This window comes from Protopterus annectens, chromosome 8.part0, assembly GCF_019279795.1.
Source record: "Protopterus annectens isolate FY-2018-M chromosome 8.part0, PAN1.0, whole genome shotgun sequence".
Lineage (NCBI taxonomy): Eukaryota > Metazoa > Chordata > Ceratodontiformes > Protopteridae > Protopterus > Protopterus annectens.
This window is the reverse complement of record NC_056741.1, coordinates 1,254,231,591-1,254,259,192: the sequence shown is the minus strand read 5'-3', so window position 1 is coordinate 1,254,259,192 and position 27,602 is coordinate 1,254,231,591. Positions and strand designations below refer to the sequence as shown.

General features: G+C 41.1%; 1 protein-coding gene across 1 annotated transcript in view; it reads left to right on the top strand.

The window, feature by feature from the left end:
* Positions 1-27,602, top strand: part of TMEM220 (transmembrane protein 220) — a 377,894-nt gene that overhangs the window by 134,205 nt on the left and 216,087 nt on the right. The window contains exon 2 of the mRNA XM_044080747.1: positions 17,314-17,343. Within this exon, the coding sequence (XP_043936682.1) occupies positions 17,314-17,343 (30 nt within the window). The remainder of the gene's footprint in view (positions 1-17,313; positions 17,344-27,602) is intronic.

Here is a 27,602-nt window from a genome sequence, read left to right as displayed (position 1 = left end):
TAAGCACGCAATCAGTTGTGAGGGACTTGGGCACCCAGGTTGATAGCAACCTGACTTTTGACCACCATGTTGCCTCTTTTGTATGGAAGGCTTTCTACATGGTCCCCCTCATAAGTAAGGGTATTTCATCCAAGAACAAGGATGTCACAACATCCTTGTACTCCGCCTGCATCAGCCCCATTACTGAGTACAACGCCACCTCCGGCGTGTATCTTGCCAAGCACAATGCAGCAGTTTGGAGAGACCATAGAGATTCCTTACCAGGAAAATCCAGGGTCTCAAACACCTATCTTATACAGGTTGGCTATAAGCCCTGTCCCTCTACTCAGGCTTGTACAAACTGCTCAGAGTTGACCTGTGTCTGGCATACAAGACCGTCTCAGACTCAGTCTTAATGGAGTTGCTGCATATCCGTAAGACAAACTCCACTCACACAACCAACATGCAAGGTCTCAACCTGGTCTATTACATTAATAGAATTTGTTAGTGGTATACATTTGTGTCCCAGTGACTCCCCCATCTGTGGAATAGACTTCCTCTCCATGTCAAGCAGAGTACCTCGCTAGCCCTCTTTAAGAGGAACATAGACGACTGGATTGGAAACAGAAAATATACCCCTGGGATCCCACCTGTGTCCCTGCTGGATAGGGGAAACATATGCTGACTTTGGGGGAACATGGGTGAAATTCTTGGCTAGGCTTATAAGGGCCTCTGGGCAATAGCCTAGTATCATCCTATGTACCTAAGTGGGAGTTATTAAACAGATTTCATATAGCCGTACAGTAACAGCAGCTGTTTAAAAGTTGCTGCTTAGAGCTGATTGGTGTAAAACTGCATAGATGTGCATAACCTTTTAATAACAGACCAACACAAAAATGTGTGTGTGTGTAACAAGTGCTTGGCTGTAGGTAATTCAGTGAGGTGCCTGTGATGAACAGAATATAAGACATCAAGCAGTGCTAATATTTATTACTGGCTGAGTTGAAGAACAAATCATGAAAAATATTAATATTTTCCTTACTACCAAATATTGATTTTAAAGCTGTCATCTGACTGCGGTAGAACACCTTATTAGGTTCTGTGTTGTAGCAAAGCTCAGAAAATCGAAGAAAGGGCAGGATGCTGAAAGTTAGTACAGGAAGGTTATAGTTAGGCTGACAGGGTATTGCACATATATATATTCCAAAGTCTGCACCATTTAGAGGTCAGTAAGATGACACAGTAAGAGACCAAGCTTTTCTGCGAGCGTTTGAGATCCGCAGTTCTTTAGTTCTGTATGGGCTTCTATTTTTTTTCCACAGCTTGATAGCAAGAATACAGATGGTACATGCGGCTGCTACTTAAACATATTTGTAGAGCCAAACTCTTTGATTCCTAGGATGTAATGCCTGTGAATGCTGTCTTTTTTGAAAAGCTCATTATAACAATATAAACGGAGTCACTAGAAAGTACAGTAGGATTCACTGGAATATCTTGCAAGTTTTTTGTTGTTTGAAATTAATGTTTAATGAAAAATGTTTTCCTTAAGAGTCCCAGTCCCAGTAAATATGTAACATGTTTAAATGAAGCAATCACAAGGCCGCTCCACCCTGATCATGGTTACAGAAATTAATCAGAGCAGTGGACAAAAGTAGCAGGGATAGTTAGTGTATTGGCCATAAATATTTTCATACCCTTACACTATAGCACTTTGTATATGAAATGCTGAATACCATTTTTGCACCATACATGAATGCTTTCACCTGCTACTTTTCTGAGAGAAGGAAAACAAATGAAAATGGTGCTTTCTTTGCATTTATGCCGCTGAAGTTAGAAAGTGCATTTTTAACTTTGTGGTTTTATAGTTGGAAAAGTGTGACGTTCGTCCATAAACTTTAATGGGCACACCTCCATGGTTGTGCAGAGACACTTCCATTAAAGTCTGTGGATGGAGCTATCAGTATCTCTATGATAATGTCATGAGGGATACACTAATTTTATTTAGGTCATTGTTTAATAAAAAGTGTACCAAAAAAGGCTCAAATTTGAAATAACAATACAAATGCATTGTGACACTTAACTCACTAGATGTCGCAATGTACCCATAAAAATGAGAAAATTGTTTTAAAACATTGAAACAGCGCAGGCAATACCACACAGCTTTGTTCCCCAATAATAAAGCAAACATATTGGGGGACATAAGCTCAAAATCAAGGGAAATTAAGTATTACTATTATTTTATGTAAAAAGGTCTTAGAACAGCAATTATTTCAGTAACATGCATTTTCTATACAGTAAGTGCAAAACTAATATCTGCTATTATTGACTGACTGTAATTCTCAGTGATTTACCAGATTATCAAAAGTTTTATGGAGGACAGGGAAAAATGAGGCAAAATTGGGCATTATTGAGAACTATGAGTGCAGGTGAGTGAAAATCTGCATGTAGTGTAAAGTAAAAAGCCTTGAAGGAAGGCTAGGAAGGTGATGTCAGTTGTCTAGCTTAACACTGGATATGTAATAATGTCAAATAACAAATGTGCAATGCATGCTGTTAAAGTAGAGTGGTAAGGGGAGGGGGTAAAGGGTATACTGTTTGAAACACAGGGTAATTGAAATTTATCCATGATTTCACTAAGTTGCTTTCCAAGTATTTTTGAAACAGCTATGTGTGTGTTGAGGAAAAATTATGTACATTTTCTTTTTAATTGAAATTTCAAACAGTGTAATCGTACTGAACCATATCCCATTTTCAGTACCCCAGTGGGATTAAAATCTCACCGTTGAACCAGTACAGATATACAAGTACCAAAATAACTTTTTTTTTTTATTTTTTTACATCAATATAAACAGTTGTGCACTTAAGAATGTAGATAATCATACACTGCCTTAGTGTACAGGTCATAGTGAAAGGACAGAGAGACCCTGGGAATTTATCAGAATTATATTACATATGCTGCGGTAGCGTTGTCGCCTCACAGTATGGCGCTGTCCGGTTCGATTCTCAGCCAAAGCGTCTTCTGCTTGGAGACATGCGTGGATGGGCGTAACTTTGTTGAAGGTTGTGCGTCAGGCCTGGCAAGCCGGTACGTAAAAATCAACTGCCAATCATTAGCAGACCGGAGTTCTGCTGTGGTGACCCCTAACCGGGAAAAGCCGAAAGACACAAACAAACAAAGATATTTGAAAAACAGAAATGTTCTTACTGAATCTGGTAGAGATGAATGGTATAATAGAGGTTGCTTCAAAAGAAAAACAAGGTTATATGGAGATGGGTAGTGTTTTTCAGAAAGTGTCATTTTGATTGTTATGCATACTTTGTATGTATGTGTTTACACCTTATTTACTTAAAGTTCTGCATATTTCTTCCTTTCCTAGCAAAAGAGGAAGCCATAGCAAGTATTGCATCTTGGCCTTCGGCTATTACTTCTGCATCTTATTCTTTTCTCCATTTTTGAGTAGTGAATGCCTCAGCAGGGGTATACTTGGCCATGGCATGGTGACTTGTGTGTTCAGAGTTAGCTCTGTGTGCATCACCATCTTCCATCGAGCTGTGAATCAGGAAAAAGAAATGCACTCTTACCATGTTTTAGCTGAAACTAAATTACAGATGTTTATATGCACTTTCAAGAACTATTGTATAGGAGTGGATATTTTAGCTTCATAGGTGTGTACTAGGCTAATGACCCTGGGCCCTTTACAAGCCTAGCTATAGGATTACCCTGGCATCATGCCACCCGATCTTAGTAACCCACCGCTGAAGTTATCCCCGGTGTAAATTTTCTATTTCCCATCCACTCATCAAGATATATTTTGAAGGGGGCCAGTGAGGTGCTCTGCTTGACATGTATGGGAAGTCTGTTCCATAGCATGGGCAGTTTCTGTTATGCACCTGTCCCTCCAATACATTTTGTTGATTATGGTAATGAGATTGAGGTCTCTGGAGCGTGTGGTGTGGAGGGATTGGGATTTCTTTAGATGTAGCATTTTTAACAGAGTTGGGTCAGACAAGGCTTGGTAAGTCGAACAGAGATCACCTCTAAGCAGGCAATATGAGATGGAGAATAGTTGGAGTTTCTGAGTCTGTCCATAGAGGACAAGTGTTTAAGGCCTAGGATCCTCTTTTTGAGGTACTTTTGCGGCCTTTCCAGTTGTTGCAGGTGTCTAGTGAGGTACATGCCAAATGGGGCATTGTACTGTATGATTGGCCTAATGAGGGAAGAGTAGAGAGAGACAATGACTTCTTTCTTCCTGGATCCAGAGTTTGGAGATTCCCTATATCCTTGTTTATTAGGTCCATGATGATGCATTCTATAGCTTTGCATATCAGACTCATCAGGCTAATGGGGTGATAGTTCCCAGGATCTGTAGTCACTCCTCCTTTGTGGAGAGGGATGACTGTAGCAATGCGCCATTCGGTAGGGACAAAGCCTGAGCTGAGGTTGTGATTGAACAGGGCACACAGGTGAGGTGCCAGTTCACTTTGTTCATGTAGAACACAGCCAGGGATATTGCCAGGTCCCATAGAAACGGTGTTCTTTGCCTTGGGCAGTGCTGTTTTAACCTGTGCAGCAGTAATACTGGGTGCCTGGCAATCTACTGATTATTGTGATTGGTCCTTTGGTGGGGAGGGTTAAATTTGGCACTGAATCTGTTGGCCAGTATATTGGCAATATCATTTGGCTTGGTATAGGAGGTACCATTGTGCAGTAGCTTAGAGCAAATCTGGGTAGTGCTGTGGAGGTTCTTTACATAACTATAGAAAGCCTTGTGGTTGTCTTTATTATCTGCTGCTATTCTGTTTTCATAGCTAGCTTTAGAGGATTTGATGAGGGATGTCAACTTTTTGTTGAGGCTGTTAAGGGAGTTTTTCCTAGTCTTGTGACTTCACCTTGTTCTGCATCAGTTTCCTCCTTCTGTTGTAGAGTTTGTTTATGGCAGGGGACCACCAGATTGGCTTTCTTTTATTTGGAGGTGAGCGTCTTGGTTCTATTGGGTATGGCAAGATCCATGCATTTGTGTACGTGTTCGTACACTGCACTGGTGTATGATTCTCCAGTCATGCAGCTATTCTCCATTTGCATGGGTGCTGTGTAGTTAGCCAACTCTGTTTTTAGAAGCCCAAAGTTAGGTGTGGAGAAATTCTTCATGGTGGTTACCTTTGCAAGGGGTGGGGGTGGTGGGAGGGATGTGGATTTCCAAGGTGATTAGTTTGTGGTCAGATCTAACCAGGGAAGAGTTGACTATTGGTGTAGAGCAATGGTCGTCCATGTTAGTAATGACCAGGTCAAGGATGTTACTACCTCTAGTGGGGTTAAGAACGAGCTGGTCCAGGGCAGTGGAATTAATAAATTCCAGGAAACGTTGGGCAAGTGTATTGGTACATGAGTAATTTTCCCAGTTAATGGAGGGGTAGTTGAAGTTGCCCAGTATGAGAGTGTTAGGTTGGACCCTAATATTCTCCAGGGTGCTTTGGAACGTGGAGTGCGAGTCTTGGGACATGGTTGGGGACCTGTAGCAGGCTATGACCTGAATCGCTGTCTTACCCATTGTTTTTTTTTAAGTGGACAAAATTAAGTGCAAATTAAGAGTTAAGTAGTTAGAGTGAACTGTATATGAATATATTGCACATTTGCTGTACAATTTTGTCTGTGTGCTACAAGGATTTACATGCTGATTGTAATGCATTTTGCAGTTTACATTTGTAAAATGCATGGCATATATTTTGAATGTTTCTTGAGCCAGCAGTGACCCAGCACAGATGGTATATTCCCATCAGACCTATAGCTTTGTACCAGTAGTGGCAGGTCTTACTCTGCAGGTGGCTGTCTGTCTGTCTGGTCAGGCTAGAGAAGTGGCCTTGGGAGATAAATTGGGGGCAAAAAGCAGTCGTGGAGATGGGGGGGGGTGTTGAAGAAATGCAAAACATTATTTTATGACCTCTGTAAATAGCCATCATTAGATCCTGTGGTATAGCCATAGAACACAGGACATTGCTAGATTTGGAATAGAGGGCATTCATTGCCATTGGCTTTTTAACTTCACTGTCCATCCCCAACCCACCTCCATGGGCCTCAGTCTTAATAAGTAAGGTACAAAACATTTCTCATACACTTTGATTATGGTCTGTCCTGTCTGTCAGAGCTTATTGTAAATGCCTATATACAACAGAAGTTGAGTGCACTTGTCTTCCTGATGTTAAATTATTGTAGACACTTCCCTGTGATTAGATTCTCCTGTGATTCCATGAAAATAACTAAATAACCCTGTGTCCCTGACCGTTGCTTTAACATTTCCATAGTAGCTGTTTTGGCTAATTGAGTCATTTCTGTGCTTTGTATATGTTAATCTGCCTGGAAGGTGCAGCTGTTTTATAGTGAAGATTGCACTTTGGCCTTACATCCTTCTTCATTTGAAATGGATAACAGTGTGCATATTATACAGAAAAAAATTGCCGAAGCAGGAAATTGCCCATGGGATGCAAACAGAAAGCTAGGCAGGAAGTTTGTCATCAGCCCTGTGATGACTACATGCCTGAATTTTCATGGCCCTATGATAATTACAGGCATTGACATAATTTACTAAATCTGAACAGTACATGGTATCACTAAGTAGTAGCTGTTGATGAGCTATTACTTCTCACTATGAAATGGAAAAATTTACTTTAACTTTTTTTTTCCCAATGTGGTCTTCTGGCAAGCCCCCCAGCGCCCCCTACACCCCCCGCTACTTAAATATACCAGCTCCGAGACTGCACTACATTGAAGTAAACAGAAATCTCCCCTTACGGAGATTTCTGTTTACATGTTCTTTGTTCTGCAGTTTCGCTATTCTTGTGTCAACAATGTCAGATTCGACACTGTCGACTTTCGAGAATGTAATATAGACCCATTTTGGCAATGTGACATGGAAAAGGCACCTTCAGCTTGGTGAAGGTTACCATAGACCCTGCACCAGACTTCCTAGGCTTTATTTTTGCACAGATTTTTGGAAGATTTTAAAATAAACTCTAATGGTACAGTCTGTTGATCATAGGATGTTGTTGACTTCGAAATGGAAGGCTTCTAATACCACTGGGGTCTTGTATTCACTTTTCACTTCACCCCCCCCCCCACATGGGCCTCAATTTTAGTATGTATAATAGAAAACATTTCACTTTTACTTGAATTGATGGATATTTCAGATGAACTGAAAATTTGTTGCTTGAGATTCTTTTATAATGCATTTTCTACAAATGATTTTGGACTGTCCAGCAACATTTTTTTCATTGATACACTTGAATGTGAAAAGACATAGAACTCCAACATAGAGGGTGGCCTTTTGGCATATGGGCAGGGGTACTGTCTATTTCATATTGAAGTGATGGAGGATTTCTTGTTGTATTACTACCCAGTGGTGGTGAGGAAGGGATGTCATCAAGTTACACAAGTGGCCAGCAGACTTACTGTTGTATATTTATCTGAATACGTACATCTAAGTGTGGAGTCACTGCATGCTGAGCCTAGGGAAAGATGAGTAAATAATAAAACTGCAGCCAGGACCTGCAGCATGCTAGGTCCATCTGTGTCCTGCCCCACCCATTGTGTGAGGTGTGACCTAAACCTGAACAGCCTGGGGGTTTTGTTCTCTGAAGAGGGAGGACCCACACAGTGTGAGGTATCTTCTAACTGAATAGCGGGAACCAGAGGAGAAGGACCACACTGTATGGTGTCCTGGTAAAAAGCTCAGATGTATGTAGTAGAGCTGCCACCCCCCTCCCCCCCAAAGTAAAGTGAGATGTAAAGTAGATTTAATATTTAAAAAAATCCATTCAAGAACAGTAGATAACTGAGAAGACTTAGAACTACAATTCTGGAATTTAACTAGCTGATTGGTAGTTATATTTTCAGTCTGGATGCTGTAATTTCTTCAGTACAGCTGGCTGAAAAATATTGACAGTTCTCTTTGAACAGGCTCTACATTCGGTTTAGTCTAGCATTTGGATGAGTAAATTCAGCCCGGGTGGTGGGAGTATTGATTTCATGCTGGTTAAACTGTATTATCCTTAAATGTAAAAAAAAATATCTACTTTGTGGTCAGAGCAAATTAAATGTTTTTTTTTTTCTTCAGTAATCTGTGCTTGAAATAATAGTTAGCCCAAAGTTTTCTGACTCACCAGATGGCGCCCATGTACAAGTTATAAGTGTTGGGGAATTTTTTTATAGATTTACTGTTCTGGTCACCTTTGACTGTGCAGCATACTTAGAACAAGCCACTTGGTACATGTGTTTTTAGTGTGCATTGCAAGTTTTGTCCTTGTGTTTAATACCTGTATTACAAAATAAAAATATTTATTTGGGATTGGGCATGCACTCAGATGATCAACGCAATGTTTTTGTTGTGTTAATTAGATGGCTTTATGATCTTTAATGGTGTCAACCTCTGGAGAGCATTCAAATATTTTAACTGGTTAAGTGAATAGAAATATTTACATGAATTTCCTTACTGAATAATTATTTTAATTTCCAAGAATAAGTCAAATTAAGTAATTGCTAAAATAATATTAAGATTCTTACTAGCCCCACAGTTTTTAAAAAGCTTGAAGAAGGAATTGTTTTCAGAGGTAGTAATATAAAATGCTGCTGCTATGCTATAGACTCCAGGGTATTCTCCTGTTCTGTATATGTGTGATTGCCTACGTTTTGCTGCATTAACTAAATACACTTCTTTTCTGCAAAACCATATCCACGTTTCCTGCTCCTACTGTGCCACCCTCCCATAACTAGATTATTGCAGTCTTTTAAAATTACTCCAGTGGTTCCAGGTTGCATTTTTCATTATTGGGTACAAATTCATAGGTTCATAGGATGATACTAGGCTATTGGCCCGCAGACCCTTATAAGCCTAGCCAAGAATTTTGCCCATGTTCCCTCAAAGTCAGCACCTGTTTCCCCTATCCAGCAGGGGCACAGATGGGATCCCAGCTGTGTATTTTCTGTTTCCCATGCAGTCATCCAGGTTCCTCTTTAAGAGGGCTAGAGAGGTACTCTGTTTGACATGGAGAAGGGAGTCTATTCCACAGATGGGTGAGTCTTTGGGACACATCTATCCCACCAACATGTTCTATTAATGTCACAGACCAGGTTGAGGCCTTGCGTGCTGGTTGCTCAAATGGAGTTTGTCTTACAGATATGCAGCAACTCCATCAAGGCTGGGTCTGAAATGGCCTTGTATGCCAGACACAGGTCACCTCTGAGAATGCTGTATGAGATTGAGTAGAGGGACAGGGCTTTTTAGCCTATATGTATAGGACAGGTGTTTGAGACCCTGGATTTTCCTGGTCAGGAACCTCTGTGGTCTTTCCAACTGCTGCATGTGCTTGGCAAGGTACATGCCGAAGGGGGCATTGTACTCTATAATGGGTCTGATAAGGGAAGAGTACAGGGATGTTATGACATCCTTGTTCCTGGATGAAATGCCCTTATTTATAAAGGTGGGCCATGTAGAAAGACTTCCATACAATGGAGTCATTGTGGTGGTCAGAAGTGAAGTTGCTATCAGCCTGGGTGCCCAAGTCCCTCACGATTGATTGCGTGCTTAGTACATTGTTATTAATGTGATAATTAGTGGGGATGCTATTTTCCCCAAAGGGGATAATGATGCATTTCTTGACATTCAGTTTGAGGCCATGCTTCTGGCACCAGTCATTAGTTTGGGTAAGGCCCTCTTGGAGGATGTTCACATCACTAGGGGGATTTAAGACAGCACCCAGCTAGCAGTCATCTGCAGACTTGGTCAGCCACAGACCACTGGTTTTGGATCACACCTCAGAAAAGTATATCCCAAACAGCAGAGGCCCCAAGACCGATCATTGGGGTACACAGCTTGTTACGGGTCTACTACTAGAGGTGGCTTCCCCTACTTTGACTGAGTAGGTTCTATCAGTGCGCCAGTTAGCTACCCTTCTGGTAACATACGAGTTGATGCCTAGCTGGGAGAGTTCATCTATTATGCCCGAGTGGGGAATAGTGTCAAAGACTTTGGCCAGGTCAAGGTAGGTGGTGTGCACTATAATCCCCAGGTCCATGGCTTTGGTGACTTTTTCGAAGAATTCAACCAAGTTTAACAGGCATGATCTCCCTTTGACAAAATCAAACTATGTGGGATCAAGCATTTGGAGGCTGTCAATGTCCTTGTTTATAAGGTCCATAATAATGCATTCCCTGACCTTACAGATCAGGCTAGTTAGGCTGATGGGCCTATAATTGCCTGGGTCAGTGGACGCTCCAAGTTTGTGTAGAGGGATGACAGTGGCTGTCCTCCTTTATAGTTAAACCGCCAAAAATGTGACCCATTCCCACACTGGGAGTCGAACCCAGCCGCCTTGGTGAAAACCAGGAATCCTAACCGCTAGACCATATGGGACATCCTATTCTAGTGATTATCAAATTAAGCAAAATCTTCTATTAGTCACTTCTTTCCTTTGTTTTATATTTTGTTGTGAGAGGTGGTAATTTTTGACAACTTTCCTATCCCTACATTCTTGTGGAAATTGAGTCTTAGACCCTTGTATGTACATATAATGCCTCAGTATTTCGTTAGTAAGAATGCATATGATACGTGCACTCATTGTCTCTTTTGTTAGCTGAGGCTCCATAATGCTTTCTGGTATAATGTTTGCAAAGAATGAAATCAGTCCACCATGAAGATGCAGGGAAAAGTCTAGATTCTCTTGCTGGAATTGTCTTCATTTCCTCACCAATGAGCTTTCGGTGAGGTTTCAGTTATTTTTTCTCAGTTTCTTTCCCAGCAAACTACAAAGTATACAAGTTAGTAGGTGGAAAGGTGTCATATGCAAATAAGGGAGCAGAAAGGTTCCACATCTGTTTCTACCTGGATAACACCTCTATCACCAATGACTGTGGTACATTCTTCAACATTTAAAATTGTTGTGAAGTTGATGGTAAAGGACGGCTGATATGATTAAAATTACAGCTATTGCAACTGTAGACTGGCTGATGAAATACTGTCTGTCCTCTGTTTAACCCTCTTTCTGCAGGCATGGTACACAAAGGCCTGCTCTGTGTGTTCTGTTCCTGTTAGAGACCGACATGTTAGCAGAGGCTATTTTAGAGACTTTGGGCAGATGGTCAAGAACTCTTTTCTCACTCATGCAGTACCAAAGTATTAGGAGCCTTTTGGCTTGACACCTGCATCTCCTCTGCTGATGATTTGTCAGTACAAGTGCTTTTTTTTTTTTTCTTTTCAAGCTGTCAGTGAGAAGACTACAGATGCCACCTTTGTCAGTTTCAGCACCTCAAATGTGATGGCTCCCATAGCCAAGAATGCCAGTTTAGTATTCTGATTCCTCCCTCCTCCCCTGGGAGTATGCCATCTGAGTAGAAATCCCAAAGCCCGACACTGATATCTGTGGTAGCATTAAAAAAGCTGTTATAACTCTGAGCCATTTGTCCATACTCTTGAGAGATTGGAAAGCACATCTCTGTGGTTACCACTTTATGTATGTAGTTACTTAACTGTGCCTTGTACATAGTGTATTTTCAGTGTGATTTGGACAGTTAAATACAATGGATTTTGGAGGAATTGATGTGTGAGCCTTTAAAGGAACAGCAGAGATTTTAGGCCTCTATTACTTGAAGTATGATCAGGTTCCTAATCCTAATTTTTAACAACAAACTAAAACAATAAGTGAGGAGGTCAATGAAAAACCAATCAGTAAAAACAAAATGAAAACTCCAGCAAAGCTAGAACTTCCACCTCCCAAACCTCTTGTATCAGAGGCACATGGGATATATGCACATGACCCTTATGAACATCAGGTGTTTCAGCTAATTGGCGATTCAAGTCATGGGCACTCAGAATCGCCAATTAGCTGAAACACCTGATGTTCATAAGGGTCATTTGCATATATTCCTCTGATACAAGAGGTTTGGGAGGTCACTCAGTGGAAGTTCTAGCTTTAATGGAGTTTTCATTTTGTTTTTACTAATCCTAATCCTTGTAATGTACAACAAAGGAAGCTGCGGAAGCCACAAAATTCAGCATTGCAGTCTGCTGTCACCTTTCAGATTTCACCAGTGGCACCAGCATTTTGGAGCCCACATTTCTGCTTATAACATGTTTAGCAAGGGACTCCACAAGCACCTTGAAAGTATGGAGAAACAACAAAACATTGACTGATATGAGTGTAACCCGCGGTGGTGGTGCTGCTGTAGCGTTGTCGCCTCACAGTAAGACGCTTTCTGGTTCGATTCTCAGCTAGAGCGTCTTCTGCGTGGAGACATGCGTGAATGGGCGTACCTTCGTTGAAGGTTGTGCGTCAGGCCAGGCAAGCCGGTACGTAAAAATCAACTGCCAATCATTAGCGGACCGGAGTTCTGCTGTGGCGATCCCTGGCCGGGAAAAGTCGAAAGAGACACAAAAAAAAAAATTGACTGATATGAGTGTCTGATTCCACCCATAAATTATTTTTTTCTCAAATGCTGAGGAACCAACATCGGATAAGGTCTGGGTGTGGTACTCAGTATAAACTGCAACAGGAAGTTGCTGCAAATAAGCAAAATAATCAGACTAACTTCCAGCAGGGTCATATTCCAAATGCATTTGTACCCCAGTTCTTGCCAGGGAGGCTTCACCTCTGAGTGGGCAGCAGCAGTCCTGATTCTTACCTTGACACTTACATGCAGGTCAAGGGTACAGTGTACCTCCAGATTCCCCTTACAAACACACACACACAAAAAAAAAATAGCTGTAAAATGTCCAAAGGATACACAGTTCCTTTTCTGTCTGTCTTTAACTCCGCCTCACCTTTACTAAATGTTCTTCTCTGTCACAAACATGTGATAAGGAAGGAGATGTTAAACCTGTTACACAAAAGAGCCACACAGACTGTCCCACCCTACCAAAATGGGTTAGGATACGACTTCAGATTCTTTATGCTGCCAAAGAAAGTAAGACTTCCATCCAGTATTCGTCTTGGTGGTCCTAAATTCGTGTGCTCAAAAAGAAAACTTTTCCTTAGTCAGGGTTCAGTCTTTCCTCCATTCATCAGGAGATGAGTAGATGTGCTGCTTCGATCTCCAAGGTGCCTCCCACCACATAAGTCTCTAAGGAGTCTGAGAACCTTGTGCTTCTTGGCTGGAGGCAGTTGTACCAAATCCAGTCTCTGCAGTTTGGTCTCACTGCTGCTGTCTGGTTGCCTACCAAGTTGCATTTCCATAGTAGCAGTTCACCAGAGAGTGCAGGGAGGCAAGCTATTCACCACTTAACTAGATGAATGGCTCTTTGTTGCCCCATCCATGAAAGCTGTGGTTCAACACAGGGGGTTTCTGCTTGTACTGTTTTGTCACAGGAGATAATGGTGCATCCTGCAGATTGCCACATTGGAACAGCTCTGACATTTATTTTTTTATCTGAAGCATCTTTGATACCATTCAGAGTTGGGCAAAGCCCTTGCAGAATGCAGTAGCTTATATTATGCCATCAGCTCATGTCGGTGGATTTTTTTTCTCAGGGCAGTGGGTCTCATGACTGCAACAGTAGTCATAGTACCTCACTCCAGGGAGTACATGAGGGTATACCAGTAGTCTATTTGAGTGCAGTGGTCTCAGAAACTAGACTTGTACAGCCACGTAATTTCTAAAATATGTAGCTTTAATTTTTGTTGGTGTTTGAACACAGTGCTCTTCACTGCATGGCATCCTTTCTAGCTGCTGACTCCTTGGGCATTGGTCATTAAGGATGTCTGCTCCATTATGTGGGTGGAAAAGGTACTACAATGGGTAGTCATGTCAGGGCGTGTCATCTGTAGAGATCCTTCACATCAGTGAGTTAAAAATGTTGACACTTGCTTAATCCTAACAGCCTTTCAGAACACCCTTACCTAGGAGAATGTACTTTGACATGTCTGGTGTGTGATACATTCCTCCCTTGGTTTTTGCTGTATCTGTCCTGCTTTGTTGGGAGGAGATGTGAGTGTGGTAGTGGCCATTCTCTCTCCTCACTACCTTTTCCATTTCCATGGAGAGAAGGCCTGTAGAGACTCAAATACTACACAGTTGGTCTCTGAACTCAAGTATAACATAGAATCTGCCCCCTTTTCAGTGGCAAACCATAGTGTGACATTAAGAAATACTTTTTCCCTTATGTTTTATTAAGGGGGTTGACTCAAGGATGCTTTTGCTCACAGTAGCCTTCTACGCTTCTGTTTGCTTTTCCTCCTAGTTCCTAGGATAAGGTCCATTCAGAAGGCCAGGCTTTTCAAGGTCAAATTTGTATTCATAATCCCGTTTGACCTTTCCAGATGTTCCTACTCAAGCTGTTTCTGGAGACCCAGATTGGCAGCATGCCTTCAGGAAATTTCATGAATCATCATGTGTTCTAGTGTCTCTCTCAGTCTTCTTCAGACCTTCTTTCAAGCTGATGTGTGGCCCACCCAATTCAGTCAATAACCAGTAATAAATGCATCCTTTTCAGATAGGGTGGTAGAGATAATTCTTACCAAGCAACTTCAGCCCAGCAAGTATATATGGTTAAACAGACTTTCCCCCATTTGGCCATCCCATAAAGGTCTAAATTCCATTTTATATCTTATCCCTTCTATTATGGGTCATTTCTATGCATTCAGTTGAACTGTGATTTAGCAATAGTCTTTGCTGCTTTTCCTTTGCTAACTTTAGCTCATCAAAAGCCCATAGTCTTTCCATAAACAAAGTGCAATTGATGTTTGTGCAAATCTACTGCATACTGTTCCTGCAGGGATCTCACTCCTCACCTGCAAAAATGCTCATCCAAGTATTTTTGTTTTCTTAATTGTACAGGTATTTTTTATATATAAAAATAGCAGCAAAACATTAATCATGGAAATTTGGTTTAGTTAAGAATAGGCAAAGCTTTCTGGACGACCTTTCTAAATTTTTGATTCGGACCTTCTCTTTTCTTTCATTATAGCTACTTTGATTGCCATCTTTGACTTTCATTCCAGTTTGAACTCTCTTCTCTTGCTTCCTGTAAAAGTTGGTACAGTCTTCTTGTATGTAATAGCAGCCTCCATTCTAGACTTTGGTGCCCCTTGGGCATAGTTTTTCTAACATGAAATACAACACTTTCGCATTCAAGTTTTTCTCTGCAGACTTAAAATATCTGTCCTGAACATTAGTAGCAATTACTGTATATTGGCCATACAAATTTCTGAGGTGCATATTAAAGCTTTATATATAATGTTTCACAAAGAGTGGGTGCAGCTTAGAACTAATCCCTCTCTTGTGCATAAGGTGCCTGCTTTGTCAAATTTCAGCTAAGCCATAAACCTTGCCTTTTTCCTAACTTCTCAGCGGTGAGGGAAATTTCCTTCATTGCATGGATGTCCACAAGCAGTTCAGGTTCTGTGCAGACAGAACCAAATCTTGCTGCAAGCATGACCATTTATTTATTTATACATACATGCATACATACATGCATTCCAATAACAAGTTAGAATAAAATGTTTCTAAGTATTTCCTTTCCAGGTGGTTATCTAGCTGCATAGAGTTTTGTTGTGCAGGATATGATAAGCCATGAGCAAGAGGTTCAAAAGCCTATTGTACTAGAGCACTGGCTGTATTTTCTGTTTTGTTCTGGAGTGCTCTTCTAGCTGATATTCGTGCAGCTGCAACATGGTTTCCCCTTGACTACAGTACGTCGGCTAGATCTTTTGAACCACCAAGATTATTTTCACATAAAAATATTCACTCAAGGAGATTAGCTAGGGAGTTTGCCCTCCTGGACATGGAAGGTGGTCATTTTTTACCAGATAGATATGTACTTACCATAAAGATAAATTTATAAGAAGGTCCAGTCTCCATAGCATATATCTTTCTCCACCCCTATGTTTGGTATATCTAGTCTGGACCCCTGAACTATCACTTTTTTGGAGGAACATACCTGATTTACCCCTGCACATGAGGTACCTATTTCTGGAGGTATGTTTGTATTTTCAGGCTTGATTTATGCCTTCACACAGTTTTCTGAATTGCAACCCCCATCACATGAGATTTTTGAAGCTGTCTAATACAAGAAAACCACACTACGTGAAAAACATATTAGTGGCAACCAATAATTTAAAGAAAGAGGGCACACACCTTACATTTCCCTTTTTCTGATACAAAAATAAATGACATTGTGTGACAGAATTTTGTAATACAGTTCATTAAAGTCTACAGATTTTATACTCTTTGATAATGTGCTTATATTTTTCCATCATTTTCATCGCTTTCTGTTTTTTAAACATTTCTGAGAAGTATCCTGCATTCCTGCTGGAAACAGGAAAAGTTATGTGCTATTTGATATTCAGATGTTATGGCTAATCAGGTATCCTTATTTTTGGCTGGATGTCCTTATTTTCCAAGGGCCTCTGTATCCATATTCAATGTCTGTAGGTTGATAGTTATGGTGTTTCCCTTCCTTTTTTCCTCCTTTTCTCTTGTTTGCTGTTAAGCATTGTACAATCTACAGAGCTAAGATAACAGGATGCATGGTGGGAAGGGGCTTGTAAACAGTCTGCGAACATTTTATTCATGAAGATGTTCTCATACCTACAGCAGTAGTCTGGTTAGGGAGGATAGGTCTTACTGGCCTGTGGTTGTACTAAGTACGTAACTTTGATTTTTCCTATTTGTTAACCCATAGTCTAATGAACAGGTAGCCCTTTTTTATTTTCTAGAGCTGTTAACATCATTATTTTTCTAGGGGACTTTCATATGTAGGTAATTTGTTTTGTAGTTACTATCTATTGAAGTAAGTTTTTTGCTGAGAGCAGTAGGACTGTATTTTTTCCCACTCTAGATACACTTGACATTGTGAAAACAGGGACAGGTGATAATCATACAATTAAGTATAACAAGTAAAGCTGTTCAGTCTGTATAGGAAGATAAGTGTCCTTCCATAACTGATTCTATGGTTAGGGAATTTTTTTTCTCCAGAATGCTTATTTGCCTTCAGAAGTACAGCCCTCTTACATTGTTGCTTACTTTTAGCTTATATTTGATAACTTGGTAGTTTGGCTTGTGCTTGGACATTTACAGTTATAGCTGAGGCCTGAGATGATCAGAGCTAATACCGCACATAAATCAATATGAAAGTTATTTATGGCAAATAAATGTCTCAGTAGTAAAGTACAGAACGCTAGCTACTTTTGAGTAAAGCATATTTCCAATGTAGCAAGCAACTTAAGAGCAATGTAGTTGAAGGCACATTTAAGTACTAAAGTCTTGTAAGTAATGTTGAAGGTATGTTTAACTACAAAAATTGTTAACACTGCCCGTCTTGTAAGTAATAATCTTGTTTGCTTTATTTTCAGATCAATGATCCAGATGCAGGCGTATGGATGGTAAGCACTGAACTGGAAAATTAAAAGCTTAAATGTTGTCTTAGTGTACACATTTTAATATACCGTTTTAAATTTTCAGCAATTTGATAGTTGCCAACAGATTCTGATGTGGAGTGGTCCACCTTCATAAATGTTTGGGATGTTTTTACATATGAATGTACATGCAAAGGAAACCCGTGGATGGTGTATGTCAAGAATATGTCAAGAATAGCATATGACCATTGACACTGCGCATCACAGGAGTGTGGTGGAAGGGATATTTAAGGTTGTGGAAGTGGGCCCTAGATTGATGTGAAATAGATATAAACTGATAGGATGCTGAGGGCTGAACTGAAGGAACAGATAGAAATTTACTGGAAGGTGAAGGCTGAATTGAAGAGACAAATCAGTTATTGAAATGACTCCTTACTGAAACATCAGCATTTGAAATGCAGAGTGCCAAAAAAGAAAAACACAGGAGAAGAACAAATCTCGAAAATTGCTCTTTTTCTTAAAATTATTTTTGCAGGGGGTGGAGCAAGCCGTGTTTATGTCCACCCATTGAAAACAAAGCATCAAACGGCATATATCATCGAACATGCCATTCATTGAGCCATTCTGACTAAGATCACGTTACGATAGGGATAAGGAAATTTGCCCTTTCTCCACTGTACTGTGATCTCAGACTTGGTATATATAATTAGGGGGGTACCCCCCCATGATGTTTCGATGAATGGCATTTATGATGTAATGCCGTTTGATGCTTTTACCCTTCAATGAAGAAACACAGACCTGGGGCAAGCCCCCACCCCCCCTTGCACCCCTGAACTTATTTTTTCCTTCAAGGAAAAATAAGTTGCATCTAAAGCTTAATGTTCAAAGCTAACAAAACATCAGATGTCCTTCCATATCACTGTTGTATTATTCTTTACAAAAGGGATTCCCTGCCATGAGTAACTTATCTTCTGGCCAGTATACCAAAGCCTTAGGATTTATAGATGCCTAACGTCATGCATAGGCTCCCTGCTCAAGGCATAGGGCATAAAGCTGACGTATGGATGTATTTACATACCTCAAAACTTCTTCGCCGCCAGTCCAAGTACAATCTTTGAATGTCTGACTGAAGTCTGCTGCTGCACTGGTTGCTGAGTTGTGTTTCGGATAAGTGCCCTGTTGGGGTTTCTTCTTATCCTTTCTTTCCCTTTTCAGTGTTGTGGGCTTAAATGTCATCCAGAAAGTGAAAATGTCAGCATGGGAGGCAGATTCCCTGTAAGGGTTGTCCCAAGCAGTGTCTGTTTTGTTTGGATGCTTCTCACAACCATACACACTGTTCTGACTGCCAAGCGTTTGTCCCTAAGACCCTACTTAGTCATCTCTTCTCCTTGTCCCTCGACCTGGAGAACCAACATCTTAAATTGTTGATGAGGGGGGTGATGGTGAAATCCTCCTGTCCTGAAGGTCAGACTCCTGCCAAGAAAAAGACCAAAAGAGTCTAGTCTGATTCGGCTGCTGCCCTGTCTCTTCCTGACAACTCTCTTGAGGCTAGTGAAGGCTCAGAGGATCGTCCAGTTGTTACATTGGATTACTCTGTCATGACTGTATCAGAGGCCAGCATGGATCCAAGTTCTTGCACATCCTCGGAGGCTGTGCAGACATCCATTCCAGATGTTGAGGGGAAAACTTGGCTGATCATTTCAGAGGGTCCAAAGGAGATTCCACAGATACTTGTTCCAGAAGAGATTTGTACTATTTTTTTGAATATAAGCAAGGGTCGAACCTCTTAGGGTGTTTGGGCTGATGTCCCTCAAAAGAAAAAAAACAAAAAGCAAGCACATTTCCCATGCTCCAAAAGATTCCCAGAGTGAATGGCAGGATTTTACCTTATAGTTATGTAATGCATTAATGGAATTGAAGCCACCCCAGGAGTTTCTGTGCTTGATCCTCCTTGGTCCTCTACCCCACTCAAGAGGTCCAGAGAACAGGACTCCTCTGATGAGGACTTTGGATATTAGGGAAGAGGCTTTGGCATATTACTCTCGGATCTCTTCTCCCTTGGATTATGGCTCTGAAGAGGAAGACTCTTAGCAAACTCTCCTGTTGAAGAACTCTCTTTTGCAGATACTATTTCTCATATGGTGAAGTACTTTAAATGGGACTGCTGTCAGGTTTCAGACATTCAGAGGAGGCATTATGAGCTCCTCCAGATGGAGTCCCTTAAGCGCTCTGCTGTACCTCCTGTCCTGGCTACCCTTTTAGATACATTTTCCACTGCTTCTGTGGCCCCAGCCTCTCAACCTCCAGCCGCTAAGAAACCTGACAGATTTCACAACGTACCTGAGGACTGAAGTTTCTCTACAAGTGTCCTTCTGCAGTACCCTTTGTGGTGTCAGTCTCTTTTGACAAACATTCTAAGCTTTTGTCTTCTACTAAGCTACTTCCTTCAGAGAAGGATAGTAGGGCCATGAAGTGGCTGAGCAAGAAAGTATATATTGCTGCCACCTTGGCCTTTTGAGTTATTAATTAACAGACCCACATGACCAAGTATATTTTAGCCCTTCTTTCTCAGGCTTCCCAGGCTATCTCTGACCTTCCTGATTCTGAAGGGAAGACCTTCTCCCTTTCTTTACTGGGCTTTCCTTCTTAAGTAGCCCACTCCTGTATTAAATGTAGTTATGGTGCAGCTGATGCCTCTTCTAGAGCTGCTGCTTTTGGTTCTGTTTTGAGACGTTACTCTTGGCTTTGTCTTCAACCTTTGCCAGATGATATTAAGGCCAAACTGCTGGATGCTGCTCTTAATAATAATGTACTGGGTTCTGCATCTGCTGAGTTTTTTCAGTCTCTGTAGGATAAGGGGAAGGTCTTATAGGAATTGAAGCATATTTTTGCTTCTCCTGTTACCAAGTTTCTGTTATCCCTCTAAATCTGCTTTTGTTTGCAGACAGCCTTGCCCTCCTTCCAAAGGTAAAAAGGGTTTTAGGCAGGTTTCTTCTGCTAAATGTACTCAGACTCTCACTTCTCAGAAACCTCCTTTTCAAGACAAATCAGTTTTCCTCTGTTGGTTTTCCCCTTAACTCAGTTGGGTTCCTTTATCTCATCATCTTTCTCTGTCCCTTCTCAGTTGGTTAAGGATCACTAAGACTCTTGAGTTCTGTCTATTATCCGTCAGGGATACTTCATGGTGTGGAAACCCCTACCTCCCTTTGTGGGCATCCCTTAACCTCCTCAGGAACAGTGTTCTTTCTTTCCATAACTACATAACTATTTCAGGCCTTTCTGTCTCAAGGCTGCATTCAAGCTGTTCCCTTTCCCCAGGAGGGAAAGGGATTTTATTCCAGAATGTTTCTGGTTCCCGGAAGGGAAGGCTTCTGGAGACCCATTCTGGACCTCTCTCAGCTCAACATGTTTCTGAAGATCCCTTTCTTCTGGATGGGATCTCTTTAGACCCTGTTTCCTCTTCTTCTTCCTCAGGTTTTTCTGGTCTCTCTGGATCCCAAGGATGCTTATCTTCACATCCATATTCATCCCCTTTTCAGGAAGTTTTCGCAGTTATCTGTTTCTTCCTTTTTTCAGTTCTTTGCTTTGCCCTTTGGCCCTTCTACTGCCCCAGGGGTCTTCACCAAATGCCTTGCTCCTGTGATTGCTTTTTGCAGGATGACAGGAATTCATATCTTTCCTTATCTGGGCGACCTACTCATTCAGGGTTCTTCCCCAGAGACCTTGCTTCAATACTGTCACTATACTGTTTGTTGCAAAGCCTGGGATTTGCAATAAATTTCTTGAAATCAGTCCTGGTTCCTTCTCTGGGTCAAGTGTTTCTCAGTTGCAGGCTCCAGACCATCCCTATCCTGGCCTGCTTACCTCCTCCAAAGGCCCTTTCTCTGATTTGACTTTTTTCAGTCACTTCTTTTTCAGACTTCAGTTATAGCCAGGGAATTTCTCAGGGCTCTTGGATTCATGGCCTCCACCATTCCAATGCTTCCTCTTGTCTGGCTCTGTATGAGAAAACTTCAGTGGTTCCTAAAGTTAGTATGGCTCCAACACTGTTACCCCTAAGATTTTCTAGTTCCTCTTTTTCCATGCTTGAAGCTTGAGCTTCAGTGGTGGATTCTTCAGTTGCCCCTCAACCCGGACTTCCTTTTCAGCCTCCAGCTCGTGCTTAGGAACTTTTTCTGATGCCACAGACATGGAGCGGGGAGCATCTTTTGGTCACCTCAGCGTCCATGGTCTCTGGCACCCTCATCAGAGGTCAAACCACATCAATATCAAGGAGATGAGAGCTCTCCTTTTCGCCCTTCAGGCCTTTCATTTTTTTTCAGGCCTTTCATTCTGTTTTTCTTCTTGGGCCTCACAAAATCTTCACAGACAATACCACTGTGATGTGGTACAGCAACAAGCAACAGTCCTACCTTCTTTGAAGGCTGGCTGTTCAAGTTTGGGATATAGCTGTCCAGTATCAAGTGACTCTTCAGTCTGTATACATTCCTTCATAGCAGAACATAGTGACAGACTCTCTCAGCAGGTCTGTATCACAGGCTTACAAATGGATGCTTTACAGAGATGTGTTTCTGGACATTGTCCATCCATCAGTGGGTTACTCTTCAGGTCAATCTTTTTTGCCTCCCCTTTGAACAGGCAACTTCGTCTTTCTTGCACCAGAGTCCTAAGTCCTATGGCCTGGAAGGTGGACTCCCTACCTTTTTATTGGAAGAGGAAGTTTCTGTACACCTTCCTTCCCATTCCTCTCATTTTGAGAGTCCTGCTCAAACTAAAGCAAGATTCCTCCAAAGTATTATTGATGACTCTCGTTTGGCACAGTCAGCATTGGTTCCCTCCTCTTCTGCAGCTAACCAAGGGTACTCATCACAAGTTACCTCACAGGGTAGGCCTATTCATGCAAGACGAGGGGTCTCTCCTCCATCTTTACTTGTCCACTCTTCAACTGACATTGGGGGTGATAGGGTTTTGATTCCTTTAGGTACCTTTTTTTCTGAGGATGTGCTTATAGTTCTGCAGGAGGCCAGGAAATCCTGTATGCCCAAATGGAAGAGAGTTTCTATTTGGTGCCTTGCTTGTAACCAGGATCCACTTTCTGTGGAGATCCCTCTGGTACTGTCTTACTTGTGTGAATGCTCCATACCAGGTTGTCTTATTCTTCTGTTTAAAGCTCACCTTTCAACTATTTCTGCTTGTTTGCCATTGATTCCTCCTCTGGCCTCTAGGTTTGAGGTCAAGCAATTTCTTAAAACCTTCCTTCATATCAGACCTCACAGGAAGCCTGTTCCACCTTCCTGGGATCTTAATTTTCTTGCTGAAAATTTTACTCAAGCTCCTTTTGAGCCTGCAGCTTCAACTTCCTTTTTTCTGTTAAGAGAGTGTCTGAACTCCAAGCTCTTATGGTTGTTCCTCCTATTTTATTTTTCATAGGGAGAGGGTGTCTCTTCGTATTAATCCTTTTATGCCCAATGTGGTTAATGAATTGTCTCTTAATCAGTCTATTAATTTGTCATAATTTTTCCTTCTCTGCAGTCTGCTACTGAGAAGGTTCTTCACACCTTGGATTTGCATAAGCAGCTCAGATACTACTTGGATAAGACTATGGCCCTCTTTAGACTTTTTGTTTCTTTTCACCCCAGATCTATAGGTTTGGCTGTTTCTAAACAAACCATTTATTAATGGATCTCTAAGGCCATTTCTTTTTTTACCACTTTCATGGAATGAGACTTTTTGTCTCTGTAAATGCTCATTCTCCCAGGGCTGTGGCTTCCTCTGGTGCTTTTTTCAAAGGATTGAATGCTAATTCCATCCTTGAGGCCGCTACTTGGACCTCTGTCAAAAACCTTTACTAAGCATTATAAATTAGATGGTCTTTCCAGAGCAAGAGCTGGCTTTGCCAGATCAATCTTGCATGGGTTACTTGGAGACTCTTCTGGGTCTTCCTCCTCCCAAATTTCATCTTGAGCTTTTGTACTCTCCCTTTATTGAAGAATACTGCAACAGTGATATGGAAGGACATAGTACAGCTGCATAAAATCTTACCATAACAGTAACTGTCCTCTTCACTGTTGCAATATTCACTCTCTACTTCCTCCCCCTTCTGCTCTCCTTTTTTTCTTTTTTTTTTTTGCCTTCTGGATTCACATGCTGCTCCTACTCCCTAGGACTGTTGTTGATCCTGGGGTTATTCTGCTCTGAGGTACATAACATCCGTATGTTACCTTTATGTCCAGTGCCTTGAACGGGGAGCATATGCATGGCATATTTGTTTGTGTCTTTCGGCTTTTCCTGGTTAGGGGTCGCCACAGTGGAACTCCGGTCCGCTAATGATTGGCAGTCGATTTTTACATGCCAAATTGCCGGCCCTGACGCACAACCTTCAACGGAGGTACGCCCATTCACGCATGACTCCACATAGAAGACGCTGTAGCTGAGAATCGAACAGGACAACGTCTTACTGTGAGGCGACAACGCTACCGCAGCACCAGCACCGCAGTACATATATGATGTCTATAAATCCTAAGGCTTTGTTACACTGGTGGGGTGATGGGTTACACATGGCAGGGAATCTCTTTTGTGAAGTATACTGCAACAGTGAAGAGAAGGACATTTACTGTTATAGTAAGAATCTATGTAACTGTACTTTTTCTAAGACACTGAGAAGACAGATGCAATGGGGGTCTATATTAGAATATCGAAAGATGTAAACACCGAATGTTTAAGTGTCGAACTGTATTCAGTGAAAGCTGAAAATATCGAAGCAACAGAAAACCATTTTTTTTTCCTAGGGAAAGAATTTGGTTGTCCGTTTCTGTTGCTTCAGTATTTTCAGCACTGTGGTGGAAAGTTACTGGTTGGGTTCAGGTAAGTGTGCGATTGAGTGTGGGTTAGGTTAGTTAGGGTTAGGGTGCAGGTTAGGTATGTGTGCGATTGTGTGGACGTGAGGGTTAGGGTGGGTTAGGTGAGTTAGGGTTAGGGCGCTGGTTAGGTATGTGTGCGATTGTGTGGATGTGAGGGTTAGGGTGGGTTAGGTGAATTAGGGTTAGGACGCGGGTCAGGTAAGTGTGCGATTGTGTGGACGTGAGGGTTAGTGCAGGGTAGGTGAGTTAGGGTTAGGGCGCGGGTGAGGTGAGTTTGCGATAGCGATGGACCTTAGGGTTAGGGTTTGGGTTAAGGTAAGTGGATAGTTAGTGGTGTGTGTATAGTTTAGTGTAGGGTTAGGTGTAAGATTTTAGGTGTATGTGTGTGGATTGCTGTTTGTTTGGTGTGCTTGTGTTGTGTGTATGTGTTTTGGAACAGCAAATTTTTTCCCTATGAAAAAATTCACTGCTCTGTATGTTCGTTGTTTTCAGCTTTCGCTGAATACAGTTTGACATTTAAACATTCGGTGTTTACATCTTTCGATATTCTAATATGGACCAGACGCAATGATATATATATTAATCTTACTTGGGAATAGTGCTTGCTTTCTGCCCCACCAAAAAGAGAGAGAGAGAGTGTGCTACATTTTGTGTACCCCTTCTGGTGTTGGATTAACATAAAAGTATAACTGGCCAGAGGCATGTATTAAATAGCTGACAGCACAGAGACCTATCTCACAAAGCACAGTTAAATGGTGGTGCTACTCAGTGCAGTACTCTGCCAGTATTTGTCTGCTTTCACTTCCTGCCCAGACTGCAACAGACAACCACTTACTGAATACAGTGCTGATGTATAACTGTGAAGGAAATTGAAAAATGTATGGCCAACTTGATACTTTTAGATACACTACAACCTTTTGTCCACATACATTCACAGACGATCCCCACATTCAATTACTGCCACTTTATTGAAAGTATACATTTCAGATGTCAGACTGTCACAAAATAGCCAGAATAACATGCTTTGCATTAGCTTTCTTTATTTTTTTTAACTATATTAAGTTTGCAGTCTCCATTTATTTGTCAGGAAATAAAAAAACAAACTTTATGAGGAACATACCAAAATATGATACGATAGTTGATAGTTTATATGTCCAATTTGCAGTAAGTTGCAGTAACAGCAGGTTTGGAAATTAGCATGCATTTTCTGAAGGATATGAAGTTTGAAACTCAAATGTTTGTCATTATTTAATTATTTTGATCTATAACGATTTTCCACATAACTACTCCTTTTATGAGGAACATATCAGAATATGTGACAAAAATCTGGATATTCAGCAAAATTCTGGACAATTAAGATCCTGCTGCAATCCCCATTGATTTGTCAGACTACTTTTCGCGCACACAAAAGACCAAAATATGATGCAAAATCAGGGACAATTGAAAGCTTATACACCCCTATATATATATATATGTATGTACAAAAATACCAAAATATGATGTACATATGGGAACAGTTAAAAGCTTAAATACCCCCATACATACATGCATGCATGCATTCACACACACACACACACACACACACACACACACACACACACACGTGCGCACACACATACACACCCACTTTAAGTACCTACCTTCTTTACACATGCTGACAGCAGGCAGTATGCCTGAAAAAATAGTAGTATATACTTTTAAAATACATAAATAAAAACTTGTTCCTGTGAATGTGACTCCTTTTGCACGTTAGCCACTTCCTTCTTCTGTACTCAGACTGTCTGAGTCACCTAAGGCAGCCTAAGCAGTGAGTCACTTACTGAGCTTTCTGTTGGTGTTGACTGGTGCAGAACTAAACAAAACAAAAACAAATAATAGTTGCATAATCCTAAATGCCAGACTGTTTTGAAAACAGTCCGACAATTAGTATTTGGATCTCCTCAGAACTCTGAAACTAAGCAAAATTGTTCATACATATGAACAATTCAAACCAAACAAATGCCATACAATAAAAATAACAGTTGACTTTCTGAAGTCATTTAACACAGTTTTGCTTCTTTTTGCTGGGGAGGCTACAGCCCAACAATCAATGCCACAAGCTGCCCCGGCAAACTGGGAGGGGCAGAGAGAGAGTCTCGTATATATAGTAAAACTCAGATGAACACACACACACACACACACACACACACACACACACACACACACACACACACACACACAGAAGTCATTGTAATTGCTGCGCTGGAGTTGATTGATTTAGTTTTTTTTTTTTTTTTTTGCCTCTGCTTACTAATTGCAGCTGTTTACGAGATGTGTTTAGTGAAGAGAAAGGAAATGGCAGGTCCTTGTAACTGCTGCTGCAGTTACTTGTGCTAGATCTGTTGTTTTTGTTTATTTATTTATTTATATTTTTATTTTTCCTGATCAATAACTACGGCCATTTAAGAGGCTTGGGTAGTGAAAGGAAAGGAGATGGTGGCTCTAGTAAAGGATTTTAGTCCAGGCATACAGATTTCATACTAGAAAAGGATACTTCTTTTTATTGTGCTGTCCACTTACATTAGGTCACCCCTTTGGAACATCAAGCATCCAGTAGGGATCACTGACTTTTTTCAAGCCCATTTTTTTAAACTTGATTAACGTACAGATTATTATGAAGTCTGGGATTTTAATTATCAGTGAATACAGCATGCTGTTACATAACTCCATGAAAACAACATTTCAGCAGCTCTGCAGTTAATGGTTAATGGAAAACTTTGTTTAAAAAAAAAGTTGCACAATTATTTGAGCCTTCCTCTGCCCATAATACTTGTGCTAGAAGGGCTTTTTTAGGCTATCAAGCCCCTCCTCTTTAAAGGACAACTACGGGAAGTGTAACTAGTTTTCTACTTCCTGATGCTTTTTTCTCCTCTACCTGTCAGTGCTGGCTCTGAAAATAATCATCCAGGCATGGGGTAGCATTTATTTTTATGTTTCGATCGTTTGCCGTCTTTCTGCTAGAGGTAGAGTTAGCTATCTGTATAAAAATTTATTCTCGCGCTCTTTCAGTAATCATAAAGCCGACCGACAAGTCGCCCATCACATTTGAATGCAGTACATAGTGAAACCCGCCCTCCTTGGCTACTGTCGCCCTAGAAACGCCTATATTTAAATTATGCAAGTCTTCCTTCATGTATTCCCGCCTCTTCAGCCTGCCCTCTCATAAATATTCACTCGCACAGCGAAGGAACTTCTTTTTAATTAAGTTTGGAGACGACGCTCTTTTTTCGGAGGAGGAGGATACATCTTGTAAGCAGCGTTACTTGGATATTCCAACTGGATCAGTTATTTTGTGCATTCTTGTAAGTGCAGACTTTGTTTTGCTTAAAAGATCATTCCTGGCTTATTTTAGTGAAAGTATGCTTCACGATCTTACCGACTTTCAAC